Raw genomic sequence first — 19,773 nt, 5'->3', positions numbered from 1 at the left:
CATGCATTCCTGTTTGTAAAGGAGGGGGGCAGGCCTGTGGCTGTACAAATGAACATCCTGTCCCAGCAACATAAAGTGAATGAACACTAAATTCAAACAGCAAGGGGCAGGTGAGTAGCAAAGCCCTCTAAAACAGTTTAGATGGGAAAGTTTAGGGATAGATGACAATGACCATGGGAGTTAACTCTTTGCCTTCTCAGTGAGAGTTCCTCTTCTTGAAGCTATGGCAATAAAGACGTCTCTAGGCAGCAGGACTCCCCTGCTAGATAAGCAATAAAAGGAGTTCCTAACAGGTCACCTGGAAAGGCTCAAACAGAGGTTCCTCTCAACACTGCGGAAGTCAATGCTTCTCTTTCTCCTGCTCAGTGAGACTGAATTGCTGAAGCAACCCGGACTGAGTCTGTTTGTGAAGTTCTGTGCGTGGTCTCACTAGTGAATGCTCTCTGGTTTTAGGGCCGATGTGGAGGATCTCAACAGTCAGAACGAAGCTGAGCTCCGGCGCCAGTATGAGGAGCATGAGGAGCGGCAGCAAGAGACAGAGCACGTTTATGAGCTCCTGGGGAGTAAGATCCAGCAGCTGCAGGAGGTGAGCAGTGCCTGCCCACCCACTGCCTGCCACTTTGGCCTCTTCTCGGCCACCCTGCCTCTGGCCTCCCTCCTCTCTTTTCCTTCGCAAGTCCACCAAGCATCCCTGCGTCTCAGCGCGCCTAACCTGGGAGGGTCCACGCAGCCTCTCAGCTTCCCTTGTTTTTGCAGGAATCCAGGCTAGCAAAGAATGAAGCTGCGCGGATGGCAGCTCTGGTGAAGGCAGAGGAGGGTGACCCGGCGCTCTCAGAGAGGCTGAAGGAGACCACCAAGGACAGGGAAGTTGTACCAGCAGACCAGGTGAAGCCTGACCAATACAATGAGGCTCTGGCCCACAGGGACAGGTAGGTATTTGGGGCGATCTTTCCTCTTGGCTGTCTTTTGCCTGTTCCCCAAACTATGAGCACACACTGCAGCAACACTACTTCCCTTTAAAATCTGACTGGAATTTTTCACCTTTTCTAAGACTAATGGCCTCACAACTAAAAGATTTCTTGTTAAGGTTGCGTTTTCAATGGTATCCACCCAGAAAGCTCATTGGCGGGGCTAGAGAGCTGGGTCCATGGTTAAGAGCACTGACTATTCTGGTAGAGGACCTGGGTTTGGTTCCCAGCACCTGCATGGTGGCTAACAACTGTCTCTAATTCCAATTCCAGGGGATCTGATGCCCTCTTCTGGCTTCCACAGGCATTGCATGACACAGGTACACCTACATACATACAGGCAAAGCACTCAGTGCATATTAAATAAAAACAAACAAATAAATAAGTAAGTAAATAAATAAAATTTTAAAAAAGAAAACTCACTGGATAGTTATCAAGAACCCAAGTAGAAACAGGTGAACAGCAAAGTGATCAGACAGTTGCAAAAAAGAAATTCATTCTTCCTTTGCCTTAGGAGAATTGAAGAGCTGAGCCAAAGTCTGGCTGTCCAGGAGGGGCTTGTGGAACAACTGTCTCAAGAGAAACAGCAGCTGTTGCGTCTTCTGGAGGAGCCAGCAAGCATGGAGGTTCAGGTGAGGCTCTGCCTGAGCGACACCAGCTTCACACTTCCTTGAACACTGCCTTGCTTTATGTCTTCCTGCACAGCACATAGCTACACACTTAGCAGCTTACAACAGCACATCTTTACTATTCCACAATTTTTGTGTCAGCAATCCAGATGTAGCTCAGCTACAACTCAATTTAGGGTCTCATAAGAGTGAAATCAGCCAGGCATGGTGGCTCACGCCTTTGATCCCAGTACTCAGGGAGGCAGAGGCAGGCCAGTCTCTGTGAGTTTGAGGCCAGCTTGATCTCCATCTCCAGCTGAGGCTAAAGAGAGACCCTGTCTCAAAAAGACCAAAAAAAAAAAAAAAAAAAAGGAGTAAAATCCAGTTGTGGACTTTCTCATCCCCAGGCGGACCTAGGGAAAGATCTGCTTCTAAGCTCTGATGGGTCGTTGGCAGAATTTACTTTTGTGTGGTTGTAGAAGTCACGTGGTTTTCTACTTCACAGCCAGAGATAGAGAACCGTGACTTTTAAAACTTCTAGACCCTCTTTTTAAAAATATTTTATTTATTATTTTTATTTTATGTGTATGAGTATATTGCCTGCATGTATGTGAGTGCACCCATGTCATGCAATGCCACAGAGGTCAGAAGAGGGCTTCGATCTTCCCTGGAACTGGAGTTAAGGACAGTTCATAGCCACCATGTGGGTGCTGGGAATCGAACCTGGGTCCTCTGCAAGAGCAGTCAGTGCTCTTAACCGCTGAGCCATCTCTCCAGCCCCTAGACCCTCTTTCTTAAGTGGCTTGCCTGACTAGGACAGGCCTACTAGTATTCCCCCTGTTTTGGTTAACTTGAAGTCAACTGATTAGGAACCTTAATTACATCTGCACAATCTCCTCACTTTTGCCATATATCATAGCACAATTATGCAGTAATAATCTATAACCTTTTCCATGACTTATTGTTAGAAGCAAATCTGGCCCTATAACACCTCAAGGAATGGAGACTGCACAAAGGTTTAGATACCAGAGAATTATGGGGATAGTCTTAAATTTTTCCCATCAGTGCTGAACTATAAACCATATAGAACATAAAATGTGATTTTAATGTTGAAGAAAGTGCTCTCACTATGGTGAAAATAATGTCATTATTGACTTTTGTTGTTGTTGTTGAAAGTTACTATAAAGGGAACAGCCTTTCTCCATTTGACTTCTACCTTAATAAAACAAAACTGGACTTTCTCCCTTTTTTTTTTCCCCCTTTGGTGTTTCTGAGACAGGGACTTCCTGTAGCCCCAGCTGGCCTGGAACTCACTATGTAGACCAGGCTGGCATTGAACTCATAGATATCCAGCTACCTCTGCCTCCCTAGTGCTGGGATTAAACACATGTGCCACCATGCCCAACCTAAATAAGTAAACCCTTGAATATATCTGTGCTTAAGCAATGTCAACAATTTTTAGGCATTTTTCTATTCTTACATATTTTTAGATCAGTGGAAAATGAAATGCGTACTTTAATACATTGGTTCATATATACAAAGGCTGGAGTCTTGGCAAAAGAGCAGTAATAGGAATCTATTTATTTATTTATTTATTTACTTATTATTTAATTTTGAGACAGGATTTCCCTGTAGCCCGGAACCCTCTATTTATACCAAACTGGCCTCATATCTCATAGACATTCGTTTGCTTCTGCCTCCTGAGTGCTGGGATTAAAGGTGTGCACCACTGCACCCAGATTAAGAATCAATTTAATCAAGTTCTTCCCTGCTTTTTCTGTGCCATAGCATGTATAGTAGATGATAATATCTGCAAGATATAGAGGTAAACAGATGAAACTTTTCACTTGAAGGTGGCCACTCTAGGTGCACAGGCCACAGTGACTCTTCCAAATATTTTATATATACATTTTCATTAGGGAAAAAAAATCTTGACTGAGAATAAGAACTAGATTTCTGTCTTATTTATGAGTTGTGTGGATAAGCATATGTCCTCTTCTATCAGTGTAAGATTGGAAGAATAGCCCCAAACAATCTCCAGTCTGTCATGCTAACATTCTACTTTGTTGGCGTCAGCAGCATTGGAAGAATTAAATAGACCCCAGAGTGAACATTTTGAAAGAAATAACACTTTTGGAAAATTCTGGAATAAAATCATTCTTGTTGCTCATTTTATATTTATTGGCTCATAAATGCGGATACATTTATACTCATTTATCTTTTGGTAAGCACTAAAGTGGATATTTGTGGTTTGTGATGGGAATTGGTTTGGTATCAGTTTTCACATCAGATTTAAAGAACAAAAAACATTATCATTTCAAAAAAGTCCAAATGACTTACATCATACTCCGAAAGAATACTTAGGACATGGCTGAGTACAGTATGCAAAGGTTGTGGCATCACCACTGGGCGAAAAAAAATGTGTTAAGTCACATAAATTTGAACTAATCTGGGACTACAGAGCTGGCTCAGTGGTCAAGAACACTGGCTGCTCTTGAAGAAAACCCAGGTTCAAATCCCAACACCCACATGGCAGCTAACAACTGTCCATAACTCCAGTTCCAGGGGATTTGAGACCCTCTTCTGTCCTCCGTGGGCATTGCATGACATGAGTGCACTTATATACATGCAGACATAGCACTCATACACATAAAATAAAAATAATTAAAAAAATTACACTAGCTTGATACACTTTTTTTTTTCTTTCTGGAAACAGGGTCTCCCTGTAGCCCCAGCTGTCCTGGAACTCATTATGTAGACCAGGCTGGCCTTGAACTCACAGAGATCTGCCTGCCTCTGCCTCCTGGGTGCTGGGATTAAAGGCGTGTGCCACCACGCCCAGCCTTGATACACTTTTAAAATGTTACCGGGTATCTATCAAGTTTATTATTATTACTCAATACAGCATACATTTAGAAACACAATCATACCTTGTACTGTTGATTCTATCACACAATGCTTTCCAGTCTCCTTCAAAGAAAATGTCTTTTCATAGGAAATGATTAGGCATCTGTGGTATACTGAAATAAGCAACTGAGGCTGCTTTGGCTGGAGGCCACCCCAGGACCCACTTACCATCTGAAAACTAAGGGAGCTGGCATCTCTGCACATTGGGCTGAGCCACCTTGGAGCTCACTATGGTAGAACTCCCATAGCACAGAGGGCCTATGAGAGGAGGGTCTCCCAGTTGTGGAGGACAGAAAGCCTCCCTCATCTTATTTCTTTGTCTCTCCCTTTGAGTCAATGGCTGATGGAGGAAAAAAAAATCAGGACTGGAAGTGTATATAGGCTTAGTTTATAGATAGTATTATCTCTAAAACAGCCAAAGCCTTGTAACAAATGTCTTTTCCTAATGTGCATTCATATTCTAAGTTAAAGATTGTGGTTTAGGTTACTGTGTTCCTAGATGAAATGAAACAGTGAAGTGATTTCTATAACATCTCCATATTTTTGGCCATACTCAGGTGCTTCATATTGACCTAGGCAAGTGTTATGGTTTAATGTGAAATGTCTTCCATCAGTGGTGTGTTTGAACAATTTGTCCCCAGCTATTGGTGCTGTTTTAGGAGGTTATAGAACTTTAAGAGGAAGTGGGTGACTGGGGTGCAGGCCTTGGGGATTGTGGCTTGGTCCTGCTTCCAGTTTGTTCTCTGTTTCCTGATCTGCTCAGAGTTAAGCAAGACAGCATGACCACAGCTGTCAGCTGCTGCCATATAGTGATGGACTGTATAGCCACAAACTCTGAGCCCAAATAAACCTCTCCTCTCAAGCTGATTCCTCCCCCTCCTCCTCTTTCTCCTCTTCCTCCTCCTTGTCTTTGATACAGGGTTTCACTATGTAGCCCTGGCTGCCCGAGAACTTGCTATGTAGTCCAGGCTGGCCTTGAACTCAAAGAGATATGCCTGCCTCTGCCTCCCAAGTGCTGGGATTAAAAGTGTATGCCACCATGCCTGGCCCTTAAGACGTTTCTTTTCATGTATTTTTATCACAGTGATGAAAAAAGTAACCAACACAGATGAATGCAGTCAGGTCCAAGTTCATAGGAAGAACTTCCTCCTATATTGATTCTATTAACTTTCCTGACTTGTAATGAGGGAAGCAGAAAGATAAGGAAAAAAACAAGGTTAAGGTTTGACACTTGAATCCCAGCATCACTACTTTTCAGATGTACAACTTTGGACAAAGTAAACAATCCCTGAAATACAATTTCCTCTTCTATAAAATAGAGATAGAAATATTAATATCAGTTTATAAAGATTAGAGGTAATATAAATGAAGTGTCTTGCATATTGCTCAAAACAGAACTGCTATTATTATCCACAGAAACAATATGAAAGTGAATAAGGTTATTTATTCCTTAAGTGGAAGATCTATAAAGATATTGTTGAGGCTGGAGAGATGGTTCAGTGGTTAAGAGCACTGGTTGCTCTTGCAGAGGACCTGGGTTCAGTTCCCAGCACCTATTTGGCAGATAACAACCATCCAATTCCAGGGGATCTGACACCCTTATCTGACCTCTGCAGGCATTGCTCAACATGGGTGCACTTATAGACATGTAGAAAAAATATTCATATACATAAAATAAAAATAAATAAATTAAATATTTTAATATTTATCAATGAATATCTAATGAGTTTTCTGCAGTACTAAGCTCATCACATATTGTAGCTTTTCCTATGTGCTAATTGCTGCTCTAAATACTTTATATCTCTTATATATATATATATATATATATATAAAACTAAAATCAATCATACTCTAAAACAACTGAGAGGTACATACAAAAGAGACATAAAGAAAACTTAGCTTGTAATACAATAATGCTTATATTCATATGCAAAATTTGAGGGCTGGAGAGAAAGCTCAACCGTTAAGAGCACTGGCTGCTCTTACAGAGGACCTGGGTTCAATTTCCAGGCAGCTAACAACGATCTGTAACTCCAGTTCCGAGGGATCCGATGCCCTCTTCTGATCTCTGCAGGCACTGCACAACATAGGTGCACTTACACACATGCAGGCAATACACTCATACACATAAAATAAAAATAATAAATAAAAAGATTTAAAAGACTTTTTTTTTTAACAAAATGGCATGAGAAGGCTTTTTAAAAGGGCTTGTACTTGAATGGAGTCCCACTGCAAATGTTACATTACCCAGGTATACTATGTCAATAATTCCAAAGCAGTAAATGGTTACACCCTAGGTAATGAGGAAGTGGCAAATTTTCAAACAAAAACCACCTTCCCTTAATTTACTTTGTAGTTTAATGGAAAATTCAATGATATATTAACACTCTGATCATATTTACAGCAGAATCAAGTTCTGGGTTCAGATGATTATATACAACTTTACCACTTCCATCAGTGCTCAGTGGGACACATAGCATCCCTTGCCCCCCTCATCATTGTAACAACAAAAACAAGACCTCCACCCCATGGATTTCCAAAATGCCCTCTAGGGTCCTAGCCTTCAAAGGGTTTATCATCCAAAGAGATACTGATAGCATAAATGAGAACAGAAATATTCACATTGTGCTGAAGGGAACCCACGGATGATAGGAATTAACTTGTCTGCAGGCTGAATATACCAGGTAGAAAATAAAGGAAAGTTATTGTTATGGTTTGACTCTGGAATATCTCCTGCCTGTGTTTGAACACTTGGTCTCCCACTGGTGCTGCTCTTTGAGAAGGTTGTAGGACCTTTAAGAGGTGAGGCCTGACTGGCAGAAGGAGGCCACTGGGGGCCAGGCCTTCAGCTTTAGTCTAGCCTTCCTTTCTTTAAATATATATTTTTTTATTTATTATTTTTATTTTATGTGTATGCGTGTATTACCTGCATGTAGGTAAGTGCACCCATGTCATGCAATGCCCGAGGAGAACAGAAGAGGCTGTGATTTCCTGGGGAACTGGAGTTATGGACAGTTGTTAGCTGCCATGTGGGTGCTGGGATTCGAATCCAGGTCTTCGGCAAGAACAACCAGTGTTCTTAACTGCTGAGCCATCTCTCCAGCCCCTCTAGTCCTCCTTTTAACTAGCTTTCTCTACTTCTTAGTCCACTGAGATGTGAGCAAACTGCTTTATGCTCCCACTGCTATGGGCCAGAGTTATTCTTCTTCCCTTCAAAATGCACTCCATATATATCACCACTCCAATATATATATTATTAATATTATATATATAATTTATTTATTTATTTATTTATTTATTTATTTATTTTTGTCTTTTTGAGACAGGGTCTCCCTGTAGCCCCAGCTGCCCTGGAACTCACTATGTAGACCAGGCTGCCCTTGAACTCACAAGAGATCTGCCTCCCCTGCCTCTGCCTCCCGAGTGCTGGGAATAAAGATGTGTGCCACTGTGCCCGGCTCTGTAGGGTACTTTATCACAGCAATGAGAAAAGTAACTACCACGGTCATTCTAGACTGGGGAAGTATGTAGAGTGTTGTGGAATGTAGTTAAGGAATTAAGAGTAAGTGCTGCTACCAGACATTTGATAAGTACTGGAGAAGGATGAAATATGTAGCTATAAAGTCCCATCAATACTGAGCTAAGGACTTCATATTGTAAGCAATACTAAAAAAAAAAAAAAACAAGAAAATTAAAAACCACCTAGAAAGGAAGCCCTAGTGAACACAACAGGATTGCTTAGAGAAAAGGTATTCAATGTGACCTCTTGAAAGCAAAGCCTGACTTTCCACAGCTATTAACTGCTTCACCAAGTGCATTCTGTGAATTAGATGGGAGAAAAGGATGGGAGTAAAGGTTGTTCAAGCTGATGACAATTATTTTGTCTCTCTTCTCTGCATACTGTATGGTGAATGCCACTGTTTGTGATGTCTTAAGCCTGTGCTGTGGGCATCATTCTGTCTGCTAACAGTTGCAGTGTCTTAGACCCACTGTGTCATACCTAAACCTCTGTCTGCCACGACAACTCAGACTGCAGGCGGCAAAAGTTTAATGTCTAAAATTTCAGTCCTACTCTGCAGAAGCTAAAAAATCTCCCTCTTCTCCAGCAAAACCATCTTGTGATATCTGGCTAATGTTGGAAGACAAATGTTGAGTTCTGAGCTGCCTCTCCTCTCCTTGCTCCTCACAACTGAAACCACCACAATTGGCAGTTGGCCCTTAGAAGGAAGGCGCCCACAGATCCTGCACTGCTAGGTTTGAATAGTCCAAGTGAAGAATGCTCCTTTGCCCCACCTCTCATTGATAAGCATGTCTTGTGTGGTCAGATTGTGCATTGTGCGTAATCTGAGTACAAGATGCTTCACTTGAGAGCCTTTAGTCCATCCAGTGTTCTGTATGGTCCAGATCTACTATAGCTGTGATTTGGTTTTTGAATCAATGAATGTATTAAGTATATAGAGAGAAGAATTGAGTCAAAGAATTGAGTAGCAGACAGAGAGAAGCAGCAGATTGGTAATACAACATCATCAAATTGGAGACTCAAAACATCTAGCAGAAATTGACTGGGAAAGCATCATGGAGGCAGGCAGCTGGAGTTCCTAACTGAGAGTCCCAAGTCTCTGCAAAGAACCCCTCCGGTGAAGCTTCTAAGTAAAAGAAAAAAATAGCAGCAGACAGATAGCACATTGGATGCTTACAACTACCCAGCAGAAAATGAAAGGGGAAGCCTTGCTGAAAAGTCATTCTGGAATTCCCCATGGAAAGTTCTGGGCAGAACAGAGCTTTCTCTCTGTGGATGAGCTTCCAAGCTCCCATTTCCACTGCAGGCATTTTTATGTTCCAGGATAAACAACATTAACCTCTACTGGACATGGTTTACCTTCCAGCCATTCTCAAGGACACAGCATTTTTAATACCCTTAGCTGCTTGCTGTTTTCCTTTGTCCTTGTTACAGAGTTAGGGTTTCAGCCCTCCCCAGGACAGGGAGTTTTGGAGGAGACAAGGGAAAGCCTCTTCATTCCCAGATTTGACTTTCAGCACACTTAAACAGTGCATGACAGTTTACCAATATAATGTACATTTCATCAAGTTAAGATAGACCCTTCTGAAACAAATTGATTTAATTAATTTTACTACTTTCTAGCTGTTTTTCTTTTCATTCTACCCCAACATTCTATAGCATCCATTTTAGTGGGAGTATATTGGTACAATATCTATGAACTTCTATTCGCTAATCTATTATATAACTAACTTTTTAATTTTATTATATAATTAACAAAGATTTTTTTAAATGCCATAAATGTAACAAGCCACTGTTTGATCACTCCATCCAGGTCCACAGTATGTTGTGGCCAGGGTACTCAGTAGCTGCTGCAATTTGTGTATCTGTTTTCCCCAAGTCAGTTAAGAAAGCTAATGGAGTCAACAGAGTCCTGGTCTCTTCCCCAAGAATCGCCGGGAAAAGCTGGGTGCTGCTCCAGCTATTGATATTGTTCCTTTTAAAATTTTTTTAAATTCATTGATATTGTTCCATTTAAAAATTTTTTAAATTCATTGATATTGTTCCATTTAAAAATTTTTTAAATTCATTTTTATTTTATGTATGTTTTGCCTGCATGTATGTAAGTGCACCACACACATAAAATGCCTGTGAAGGCCAGAAGAGGATGTCAGATCCCCTGGAACTGGAGCTACAGTCAGTTGTGAGCCACCATATGGGTGCTGGGAGCTTAACCCAGGTCCTCTGCAAGAGCAGCCAGTGCTCTTAACCACTGAACTATCTCTCCAGCCCTAATATAAATCTTTTTTACAAAAGAGTAGAAGCTCCATCGAACAGCTTTTAAAAAGAAACCAGAAGCAGGGGTTGGAAAAGCAGGAAAAAGAATGTACTTGTGAAGGGAGGTCTGGAAGAATCCTTGCTTTGTATCTTTCCCATCTTTGTCTATATTTTCTCCAACATAAAATAAGCAGAATTTTTAACATGTAGTTTCATTGTGGTTGGTTTAAAATGACACAGAACAGCAGAATTAGGGAGGAACACTCATTAATCAAGCAGGACTTCACGCTCATACAAATCAGCAGACAAGCAAGCCATTGCATTGATGCCTTGTTTGGAACCTAAGGTAAATAGTGCTGCATGCAATGAGACCTGTTTCCTAAAATAGCAGACATTCCAGTGTTACTGGGGAGAGATCCGAGTTGGAGGTTAAGGCAAGAATGCCCTCTAAATGTTCTGGACTCCAAACCCTGCATGGATTAGTAGCTCAGGCAGCTCCAGACAGCTTCATATAAGGAGACTTTTTTAGAGCAGCTTTCAGTTCCTCTTCTTAAGCTGATGAACACTGAAGCTGGAGACTCATGTATAAACCCTCCTTCAACATTCCTCCCAGGCACAACCTTCAGTAGTAACAAGGCTCAGAAGCAATTCTTAGCAGCTAAAGCAATCATAGCTTTGACCCTTTTGAGCTGCAAAGAAGGTAGAGATTTAGGGAGATTCCATAAAATATTTATTGGGGGACTGGAGAGATACCTCAGGGGTTAAGAGTACTGGTTGCTCTTGTAGAGGGCCTGGGTTAAGTTCCCAGCACCCACATGGCAGCTAACAACTGTCCCTAACTCCAGTTTCTGGAGATCCAGCACCCTCTTCTGACCTCCAAAAGCACTGTACTCATGTGGTATACTTACATACATGCAGGCATGTATGTAAGATGTATAAGGGTTAATCTTTGTCTTCTAGAGATTACCATCTAAGAAAGTCACTTACAAAAAACTACAAAGCAACAGAGAAAGGAGAAATCCTTATGGACTTGTGTAGGCAGCAAAGAATTTTGACCTATGAGGAATGAGCGGAATTTGAATAAATGGAGATGAAAAGGAAAAACACTAATCATTCAATGATTGTTTTCTTAGATCTATAAAGATACTTTTCTAAGTACTGTCTTAGTTCATTTAGGTTGCTGTAACAAAGTATCACAGTCTGTGTAGTTTATAAACAAGAGAAACTTATTTCTCATAGTAATGAAAGATGGTAAGTCTAAGACTAATAAGAGGGTGACACATACAGGATAGAGTTCCAGGGGATCTGATGCCCTCTTCTGATCTCCAAGGGCAACTGCATAACACAGGTACACTTACATACATGCAGGCAATATACTCATACATATAAAATAAAAATAATATATATATATATATATATGTCTTTTTCAGACAGGGTCTCCCTGTAGCCCCAACTGTCCTGGAACTCACTATGTAGACCAGGCTGGCCTTGAACTCACAGAGATCCGCCTGCCTCTGCCTCCTGGGTGCTGGGATTAAAGGTGTGTGCCACCACACCCAGCATTATATATAATATTTTTGAGCCACAGTTGACTGTAGCTAACAAATTATGAAAAGCGAAGACATGGGTCAGGTGCATGTTAAGATAGGAGGGAGATGTCAGTTAGCTTTTCCTCTGGTAAATAATTTAAAGAATTTTTTTTAGTATGAAAAGATTCCATCATTTATTTACTCTTAAATTTATTCATTTTTATTTATTCTTGGGTATAAATAATGTATGTATAGAATATATTTTAATCACATCCACCCTTCACTACTCCTCTCCAACTCCCCCCAGACTCCCACCTCCACCCCATGTCGCCCTTCAAACTTCATCTCCTTTCTCTTCCTTAAAAATTATTTTTATTTTATGTGTATGAGCATTTTTCCTTTTTGTATGTAAGTATACCCATGTCATACAATGCCCACAGAGGCCAGAGGAGGGTTGGATCCACTGGAACTGGAGTCCTGGATAGCTATTAGCTGTCATGTGGGTGCTGAGAACTGAACCCAAGTCTTCTGCAAAAGCAGCCAGTGCCCTTAACTGCTGAGCCACCCTTCTGGCCCCACTTCTTTTTTTAAATAGCCCACTGAATCCAAAATTAGTGCTACCAAAATTCACATAGGCGTGACGCCATCCACTAAAGTATGCTCAGCCTACAAAGGGCCATACCCCTGAAGAAAACTGACTCATTCTCTCCCAGTAGCCATCAATTGCCAATAGCTCCTAGCTAAGGGTGGGGGCTCTGAGCCCCTCCCTCATCGGTGTTCCAGTGTTAACTGGCTTGATCTTATGCAGGTGTTGTGCAGGCACCCACAGTTGTTCTGCGTTCAGGTCTGCAGTGGTCTGTCATGTCCAGAACACACTGTTTTGCTTCCAACCTCTGGCTCTTAGTCTTTCTGCCTCCTCTTCCATGATGTTTCCTAAGCCTTGGAGTCAGGATATGTGATACTCATATCTCATTTAGGATTAGACACTACACAGACACATTCTCAGCACTTTGACAAGCTGTAAGTCTTTATATTAACCATTGTCCACTGCAAAAAAAGAACTTTCTCAAATGAGGACTGAGAGCTAGTGGTCTAATCTATGGGTATAGAGATAGATATTTCAAAGGAAGTTTGACACTACGTTCATTTACCACAATAATAGAAATAGGTTCTCTCCTATGAACTCCCCAGCCACAGGTTCATGGTCAGATTTAGAGTACCAAGCAAGAGTTTCCTCCTACGGAGAGGGCCTTATGTCCAATCAGAAAACAGTTGGTTAGTCCCATGATTTTCCTACCACTAATGCACCCACAGGCATATCTTGTCAGGCTGGTTGTTATTGTAGCTCACCAGGGTCACAGCTAGGTAAGACAATGGGTGGTTTTTTTCTGTCAGCAGACTACATGGTACCTTCCAGTTCTATGAAAGCTTCTAGGTCAGCACCAGCTTATAAAACAGTATGCTTCCATGTGGCTTTTTAAACATCCCTAGTGTCAATTATCCCTCCTTCCACCTGTCCTTCTAGCCTGCCTCTCACCCCTTCCCCATCTGAACCTATCCCTGAAGGGGTAAGATATTTTTGATGCATCTATAAGCAAATATTAGGTATTATAATAGTATACCTTGACAAAAGTAACTTGAGGGTGAAGAGGTTCATTTTGGCTCACAGTTTAAGGGTACAGCCTATCATGGAGGGGAAGTAATGGCAGCAGGAGCTTGAGGTGGCTGGTCACATTGCATCCAGAGTCAGGAAGTAGAGAGTGATGAATGCTGGTGCTCAGCTTCCTTTCTCTTTTTCATTCTGTCTGGGACCCCAGCCCATGAAGGGTGCTGCCTACAGTCAAGGTGGGTCTTCCCACCTCAATTAATTTAATCTAGAGAACCCTTCATGAGTGTGTCCCAAAGCCTGTCATATAGGTGACTCTAGATCCTGTCAAGTTGAAATAAATATTAATCATCACATATATAGTTGGGCATTTGAGATGAACTCAGATAAGATATAAATTAGAAGCCATTGGTATAAAGATGGGTTAAGAATGAGAATGTTGAAGAGAATTAAGAGTGGTCTAGGACCAAGCATCAATTGACACGTACAAAAGACTGGCAGATATGACTCTTACTACACAAATTCAATTATGTAAGAAATGCATTCCTTTCTGTAAACCAATTTAGTATCCCAGTTCCTATCTACTACAGCTATTAGGAAATTGAATTTCATCCTGGCATTTTTTCTTCCTTACAGTTATGTAAAGGTTGAAGGTTCCTAGGTCTTACCAGATGCCCAAGGATCGGGGACACAACTCTGATCATTGGTTCACCAATGATGCACTCCTGTAAGCTTGGTTTGCAAATCCCAACAGCTGGCTGTATGGAGCCACAATTCCTTGGTCAAAAGTATACCCTCTTTAAGTCACTCCATTGTCTTCCCCTGAGGTACTACTGCTTCCCCAGGGCACTAAGATGGGATGGAAGTGTGTTCTTGTGACTCTTTGACCTCTACCTTCTTCCCAGCCTGGATGAAATACCACCCCTCCTTTTTTTATTGCACATGTCTCTCTTTTTCCTCCAAAAAAGATACACCTTTTGCCTTATAAAGTGAGTCAGCTTCAATTACAGTAACAGAAAACTAATTTACACCAGATGAAGAATTCGAACATCCAATAGGTACCAGACAGTGGTGTGCTTTTATTATGAATGTTCTAGAAACATACAGATTATAAGCATAGTTTGTAAGGCTGTATGACAAGGCCCAAAGATGTCAGGATTAAAGAAACAGAACGGAAAGATGTGAAAATGTAAAGAAAGAGAGACGTGCTGAGGATGTTCAGAAAAGATTAAGAAGATCTTACCATTAGATTGATAGGGAGGGATTTTTGAAGAGCCAAAGACAATTGTGATGTTTCAAGTCTACCAGTTACCCCAGTTCTATCAGGATGCTATCTGATGGCTTCAATCCTGCTAATTCCTCTCTGCTTTTGATGATGTCACTTCTTGAAACTCTTTCCCTCTTTCACTTTTGCTTTGACTTTGAAAGAACTGTACTTACTTTTCTTCTTAGTTTTCTGTCACTTAAACTTGGCTCAGACCAAATTAAAAACTTCAGTATCTTTTTGCAAATGGGTTCTCCACCTCCCACATTTCTGGCTAAGCCATTCTTCTTCCAGTCTTCCAGGTCCCATGTCACATGTTCATCATTAACCCTTTCTTTCTGTTCATCCTCTGTGCATATATGAAGCCCTTCCATTCACTCCAAGGTGGTTCTCATTTACTACTATCCTTCCATTTCTACACCAGAACTTACTACTTTACGTGTAAATGACTTTTCAGCGGGCCAGCCTGTGATCATCCAACTCCACCCCTCCCCACCCCCGTGAAACTGCCATGCATCCTGTGGCAGAGCTAATTTTCCTAAAATAGTTTCCTTCATGCCAATCTCTGCTTAAGTCTGTGATATTAAGACCAAATTCTTTTGCTTTTGTCAAACTACTAGAGCTAAATTCTAGTTGCCAAGGCCCTTGGTAGCAATGTCTGGTGGACCTTAATGTATGTTCTGAGAATTAACATGTGTAAGGGATTAGATGCATAGGGGCAAACCTGGATATTCAGAAATCCTGATCTCTTCCTTTACCTACAGGCTACCACTGTGTTTACCCCAACTTCTAAGACAAATAATACTGTTTTCTTTTGCTGGAATCCATCCTAACATCCACTTCAAAAGCTACCCCTGCCTCTGCCACCTGCATCAACGGATACAAATCTCAACAGTTTTTCTCTCACCCTGAACCTACATCAGTACCATTTAATTTGCCAGTAGCTCTAATTCCTTGCAGCTGCAGCTGAAGGCTCAATGAAGACAGAGAAGACACTGAATTTGAATAAATTCATGTTCACTGGCCCACATATTCAACACACATTTTAACTTATGAAACCAGAGTTATTTAATATCTTAATTTGAAAGACTGATGTTTGCTGTCTTAGCATGGATTTTGCTAAAATGCATATGACTGCAATCTTTAGGTATGCTGGAAATCTGATTTTAAAGCCCAAGTTTCCAAAAATGCATTCATTGATGGAAAACATCATTGTTTCTGGTTTCTAGCACAGGGAGACCGTGTACCTGCTGGTGTGTTACCATGTAGCCTAATAGACTTTACTTTGACATTCTTGCATTTCCTTATTTGCTTTATCATGTATGCTTGAACCTTTTATTTATTTATTGGAGGGGTCATAGTTTTTAGTAATTAGAACAGCTATTTCTGCCATAACTAGGCAGTGAAACCTAATACAGCTGATGTGGGACGTGGGGATTTTCTATCCTTCATTCTCTGGGAAACTCCCTCCCAGACCAGAATTAGATCTTAGAAATACTATAACTCTATTACCACACCATGGGTACAAACATGTCTGTGGTTCTAAAAGATACCTTCCAGACTCCAAAACCTAAAAACTAGAGATAGGGCAAAAATCCTGACCACAGTAATACATGGCGGTTGTTTGTTATTTATTTATTTTTTAACCTACAAATGGGGATATAGTCAGTTTCTTCTCTCTCTCTCTCTCTCTCTCTCTCTCTCTCACCTTCCTTCCCTCCCTCTCCCTCCCTCCTTCTGTCTCTCCTTCTCTCTCTCCCTTTCTCACTCCCTCCTTCCATCCTTCACCCTCCTTCCTTTCTTTTCTTTCTGATTTTTTTGAGATGGGGTTTCACCCTGTAGCCCAGGCTGGCCTATGTAACCCAGGCTGGCCTTGAACTGGTGCCAATCCTCCTGTTTCAGCCTCCCAAGTGCTGGGATAACATGTTGTCATGTTGTCATACCCAGCTGAGGTATGTAGTTCTTTGTTTAGACCTACACTAGCCCATATTCTTTAAATTCAATACTGATTGTATAAGTCATCCTTTGATGGGTTTTAGCACTTATCATAGATCTTCTAATCTTTTGATTTTTTTATCTGAATACAGCTCAGGGTAGTTCTAGTTTAGTGGTTTTTCACAGTGAAGCTCCCAAGTAGCAATATCAGCAAGATCTGGGAATTTGTTAGGAATGCAAATTCTTGGGTCCCACCCCAGACCCACTTACTAAACCAGAAACACAGGGGTAGGTCCAAGCAATCTGACCTGTATTTTAATAAACACTCACTCTATTCTAAAGTTTGAAAACTGCTGTTTAAATCCAACAAATTCATATTGTTCATTAGGAAAGTAAGGACCGGATATAAATGACTTCACCTGAGACATAGAGCTTTTTTTTTTTTTTTTTTTTTTTTAAACTAAGTGTGAATGTGCTTATCAGTCTTTTTTGTTTTGTTTGTTTGGGCTTTGTAGTGGTGGTATGGTAGTTTGTTTTGTTTCTGAGATAGGGTCTCCTATAACTAGGCTGGCTCCAACTCCCTAAATATCTGAGGATTAACTTAAATTCCTAATCCCCCTGACTCCACCTCCCATGTCATAGGATTATATACCTGGGCCTCCACATTCAGTTTTGTTATCAGTCCATTTTAGAACAAACTACTACTGAGAGCAGTTAATAGTGCTTGTAGCTCTCAAAGAGAATCAGGGTTGCGTTCCCAGCACCCACACCAGGTGGCTCACAATAGACTATAACTCCAGTTCCAGGGGATCCAATGGCCTCTTCTGGCTTCTATGGGCACCAGGCATGGCTAGTGGTACACATATATTCAGGCAAAACACTTATCACATGAAATAAAAATAAATAAATCTTAGAACTATTGATATATCCCACTGATAATTTGTTTAAAATTTCATAATAGCTTATTATAAGATGAAACACATTCTCACATCTTCTTTTATGTGCCTTCAATAAGTTTTAGACGTAATCATCCTATATTAAGTCATACAAAAGTATTCAGTCTTACCTTAATTATGTACATTGCTTTAGTTAAATGGACAGAATGCATATACATATGAAATAGTATTTTCTAAAACTCTATAAACAAGAATTAGAATGCAATTGGGCTATTTATAGAACTTCTTCTGGGCTATGTCTTCCCAATTTTTAGAGCTACTTTGTGTTGAAGTGGGCATTGCTTTCTGCTAATTAGATTAAAAGACTTTAGTCAATGCCTGTCTGAATGTATCACTCTTTTTTATTTTACTACAGTATACTAACATCATATCTACACTGCTCTATTTAGTGAACTTTGGAAACTGTACGTGCCCATGTAAGCATCATCCAAAACAAGATAGAGAAAATCATCATTACCCCAGCAAGTTTCTTTGTCCCCCTTTGAAAGCAATTTTCATTCTTTCAGCCTAAAATCATCCCTGAGTTCTGTAACTATAGATGCATTTTTTTCTGTTTTTAGACTTCAAATGAATGGCATCACACAAATTCATTTATATAGGTTTTTTTTCCATTACCATGTTTAAAAAATATTATTTTTAAACTTTATGTGTATTTTATGTATACCTGTGTCATGCAATACCAACAGAGGTCAGAAGAGGACATCAGATCCCCTGGAACTAGAGTTAAGGATGGTTGTTAGCTGCCATGTGTGTACAGGGAATTGAACCTGGGACTTCTCCAAGAGCAGCCAGTGCTCTTATCCACTGAGCCATCTCTCTAGCCCTTTATCACCATGTTTTTGAGATCCATTTGTGGGGTGTGTATCAGAGTTCATTCTTTTTCATTGCTGGGTAATAAATATTGCATCACAAGAACATGCCCAAATGTGCTTGGTCCTACCTTTATTTTTTAAAGGAAAATTTTTCTTATCACTAATGTGATACATAACACATATAATTTTATGAACAATTATAGAATACAAATGAGGGGAAAATAATACAAATATCTATTATTCTATTCTATTATTCTAGACATAACCACTATTAATAAATCCCTATTTGAACCTTTGTTTATCTAAGTTGGCTACATAATATATGCACGTAATACATATTACCAAAAATTTCCCTTAGGTTCTGCCGCTAACCGCGACTCCGACCAGCAGAGTCGAGGCAAGGACAAAACGGACACCAAGGCAGGGTTCAAGCTTCTACCTACTTTGTTGTGCAGCACAATCCCTTATATCTTCCTCAAGGACCAATCACAACCATGCATGACCAATCACAACCATGCACGCACGCAGCATATAGCGGTGGAGACAATTCATCGGTCCACACAGTCAGACCACGCTCGAGGATGTCATAGATCAGGCAGGCGGCGCATGATCGGCCGCATTGCGCTTGCGGCTTCTGGAGTAACAAGCGAGGGTAGCGAGGCTTGGCGGTCAGCCAGGGCGCCATCTTTGGCCGACTCGGCCGCGCCCGCTTCCCACAAGGTTCCAGTTTTACCACTTAGATTCTGACATGTTAAATTGGCACAGTCTTCAGTTTTACCTATGGAATCTTTTCCAAATTTAAAAGAAAATTAAAGGTGATACCTGAACATTCATTGCCAAAAATTCAAATGATACATAGTATGTAGAAGAAGACGCCTCCCCAGATTCATTTGTTTCTTCACCATGGGCAGCCAATGTTAACTTTTGTGTCAAAGATGATGATAAGGATCATGAAGTGCTGAATTTATTATAATGTTTCTTCTAAGTTTCATTTGTAAATTCTCAGCTTCAAGTTTGTTATCTACACAACACTGACCTTTTGCCTATGGTGAAGTTATTTTATAATACCAAATGATAGTGTTGGGACTAGTTCTAATACTATCAATTTTGCTATACAATTTTGAAGTATTTTTCACTAGGAGGGAATAGAGTATTCTCTTTGATTTTCTTTGACTGTGGAGTAAGGAATATTATCTTGCTGGAAGCCAGATATATATAGTTCTCTCAGTATATCTATCATTCTTTATCTATAGCAACATTCATCAGTGTAAATTGCCTTTTTACCATTGCACAGACTTGTACTTCTAAACAAAGGTATTATCATTGTGCTGGATAGCTTTAGTGTCAACTTGACACACCTGGGTTGAGGGAGCCTCAATCAGGGAATTGCCTCTATTGGACTGGCCTGTGGC

At 40.7% G+C, this 19,773-nt stretch overlaps 1 protein-coding gene and 1 long non-coding RNA gene across 5 annotated transcripts in view; one reads left to right on the top strand and one right to left on the bottom strand.

The window, feature by feature from the left end:
• Positions 1 to 19,773, top strand: part of LOC103731999 (myomegalin) — a 243,565-nt gene that overhangs the window by 135,644 nt on the left and 88,148 nt on the right. For all 4 annotated transcript variants that reach the window (XM_008830514.2, XM_008830515.2, XM_017797497.2 and 1 more), the window contains 3 exons: positions 454 to 586; positions 757 to 929; positions 1,483 to 1,600. In XM_008830514.2, the coding sequence (XP_008828736.1) occupies positions 454 to 586; positions 757 to 929; positions 1,483 to 1,600 (424 nt within the window). The remainder of the gene's footprint in view (positions 1 to 453; positions 587 to 756; positions 930 to 1,482; positions 1,601 to 19,773) is intronic.
• The window catches only part of LOC115069925, a 29,292-nt gene that overhangs the window by 6,709 nt on the left and 2,810 nt on the right, over positions 1 to 19,773 (bottom strand). The gene's annotated exons all lie outside the window — the stretch shown is intronic.

Source organism: Nannospalax galili, unplaced genomic scaffold (genome assembly GCF_000622305.1).
Source record: "Nannospalax galili isolate Female #2095 unplaced genomic scaffold, S.galili_v1.0 scaffold455, whole genome shotgun sequence".
NCBI classification, from domain to species: domain Eukaryota; kingdom Metazoa; phylum Chordata; class Mammalia; order Rodentia; family Spalacidae; genus Nannospalax; species Nannospalax galili.
This window is presented reverse-complemented; position numbering and strand designations above follow the sequence as displayed.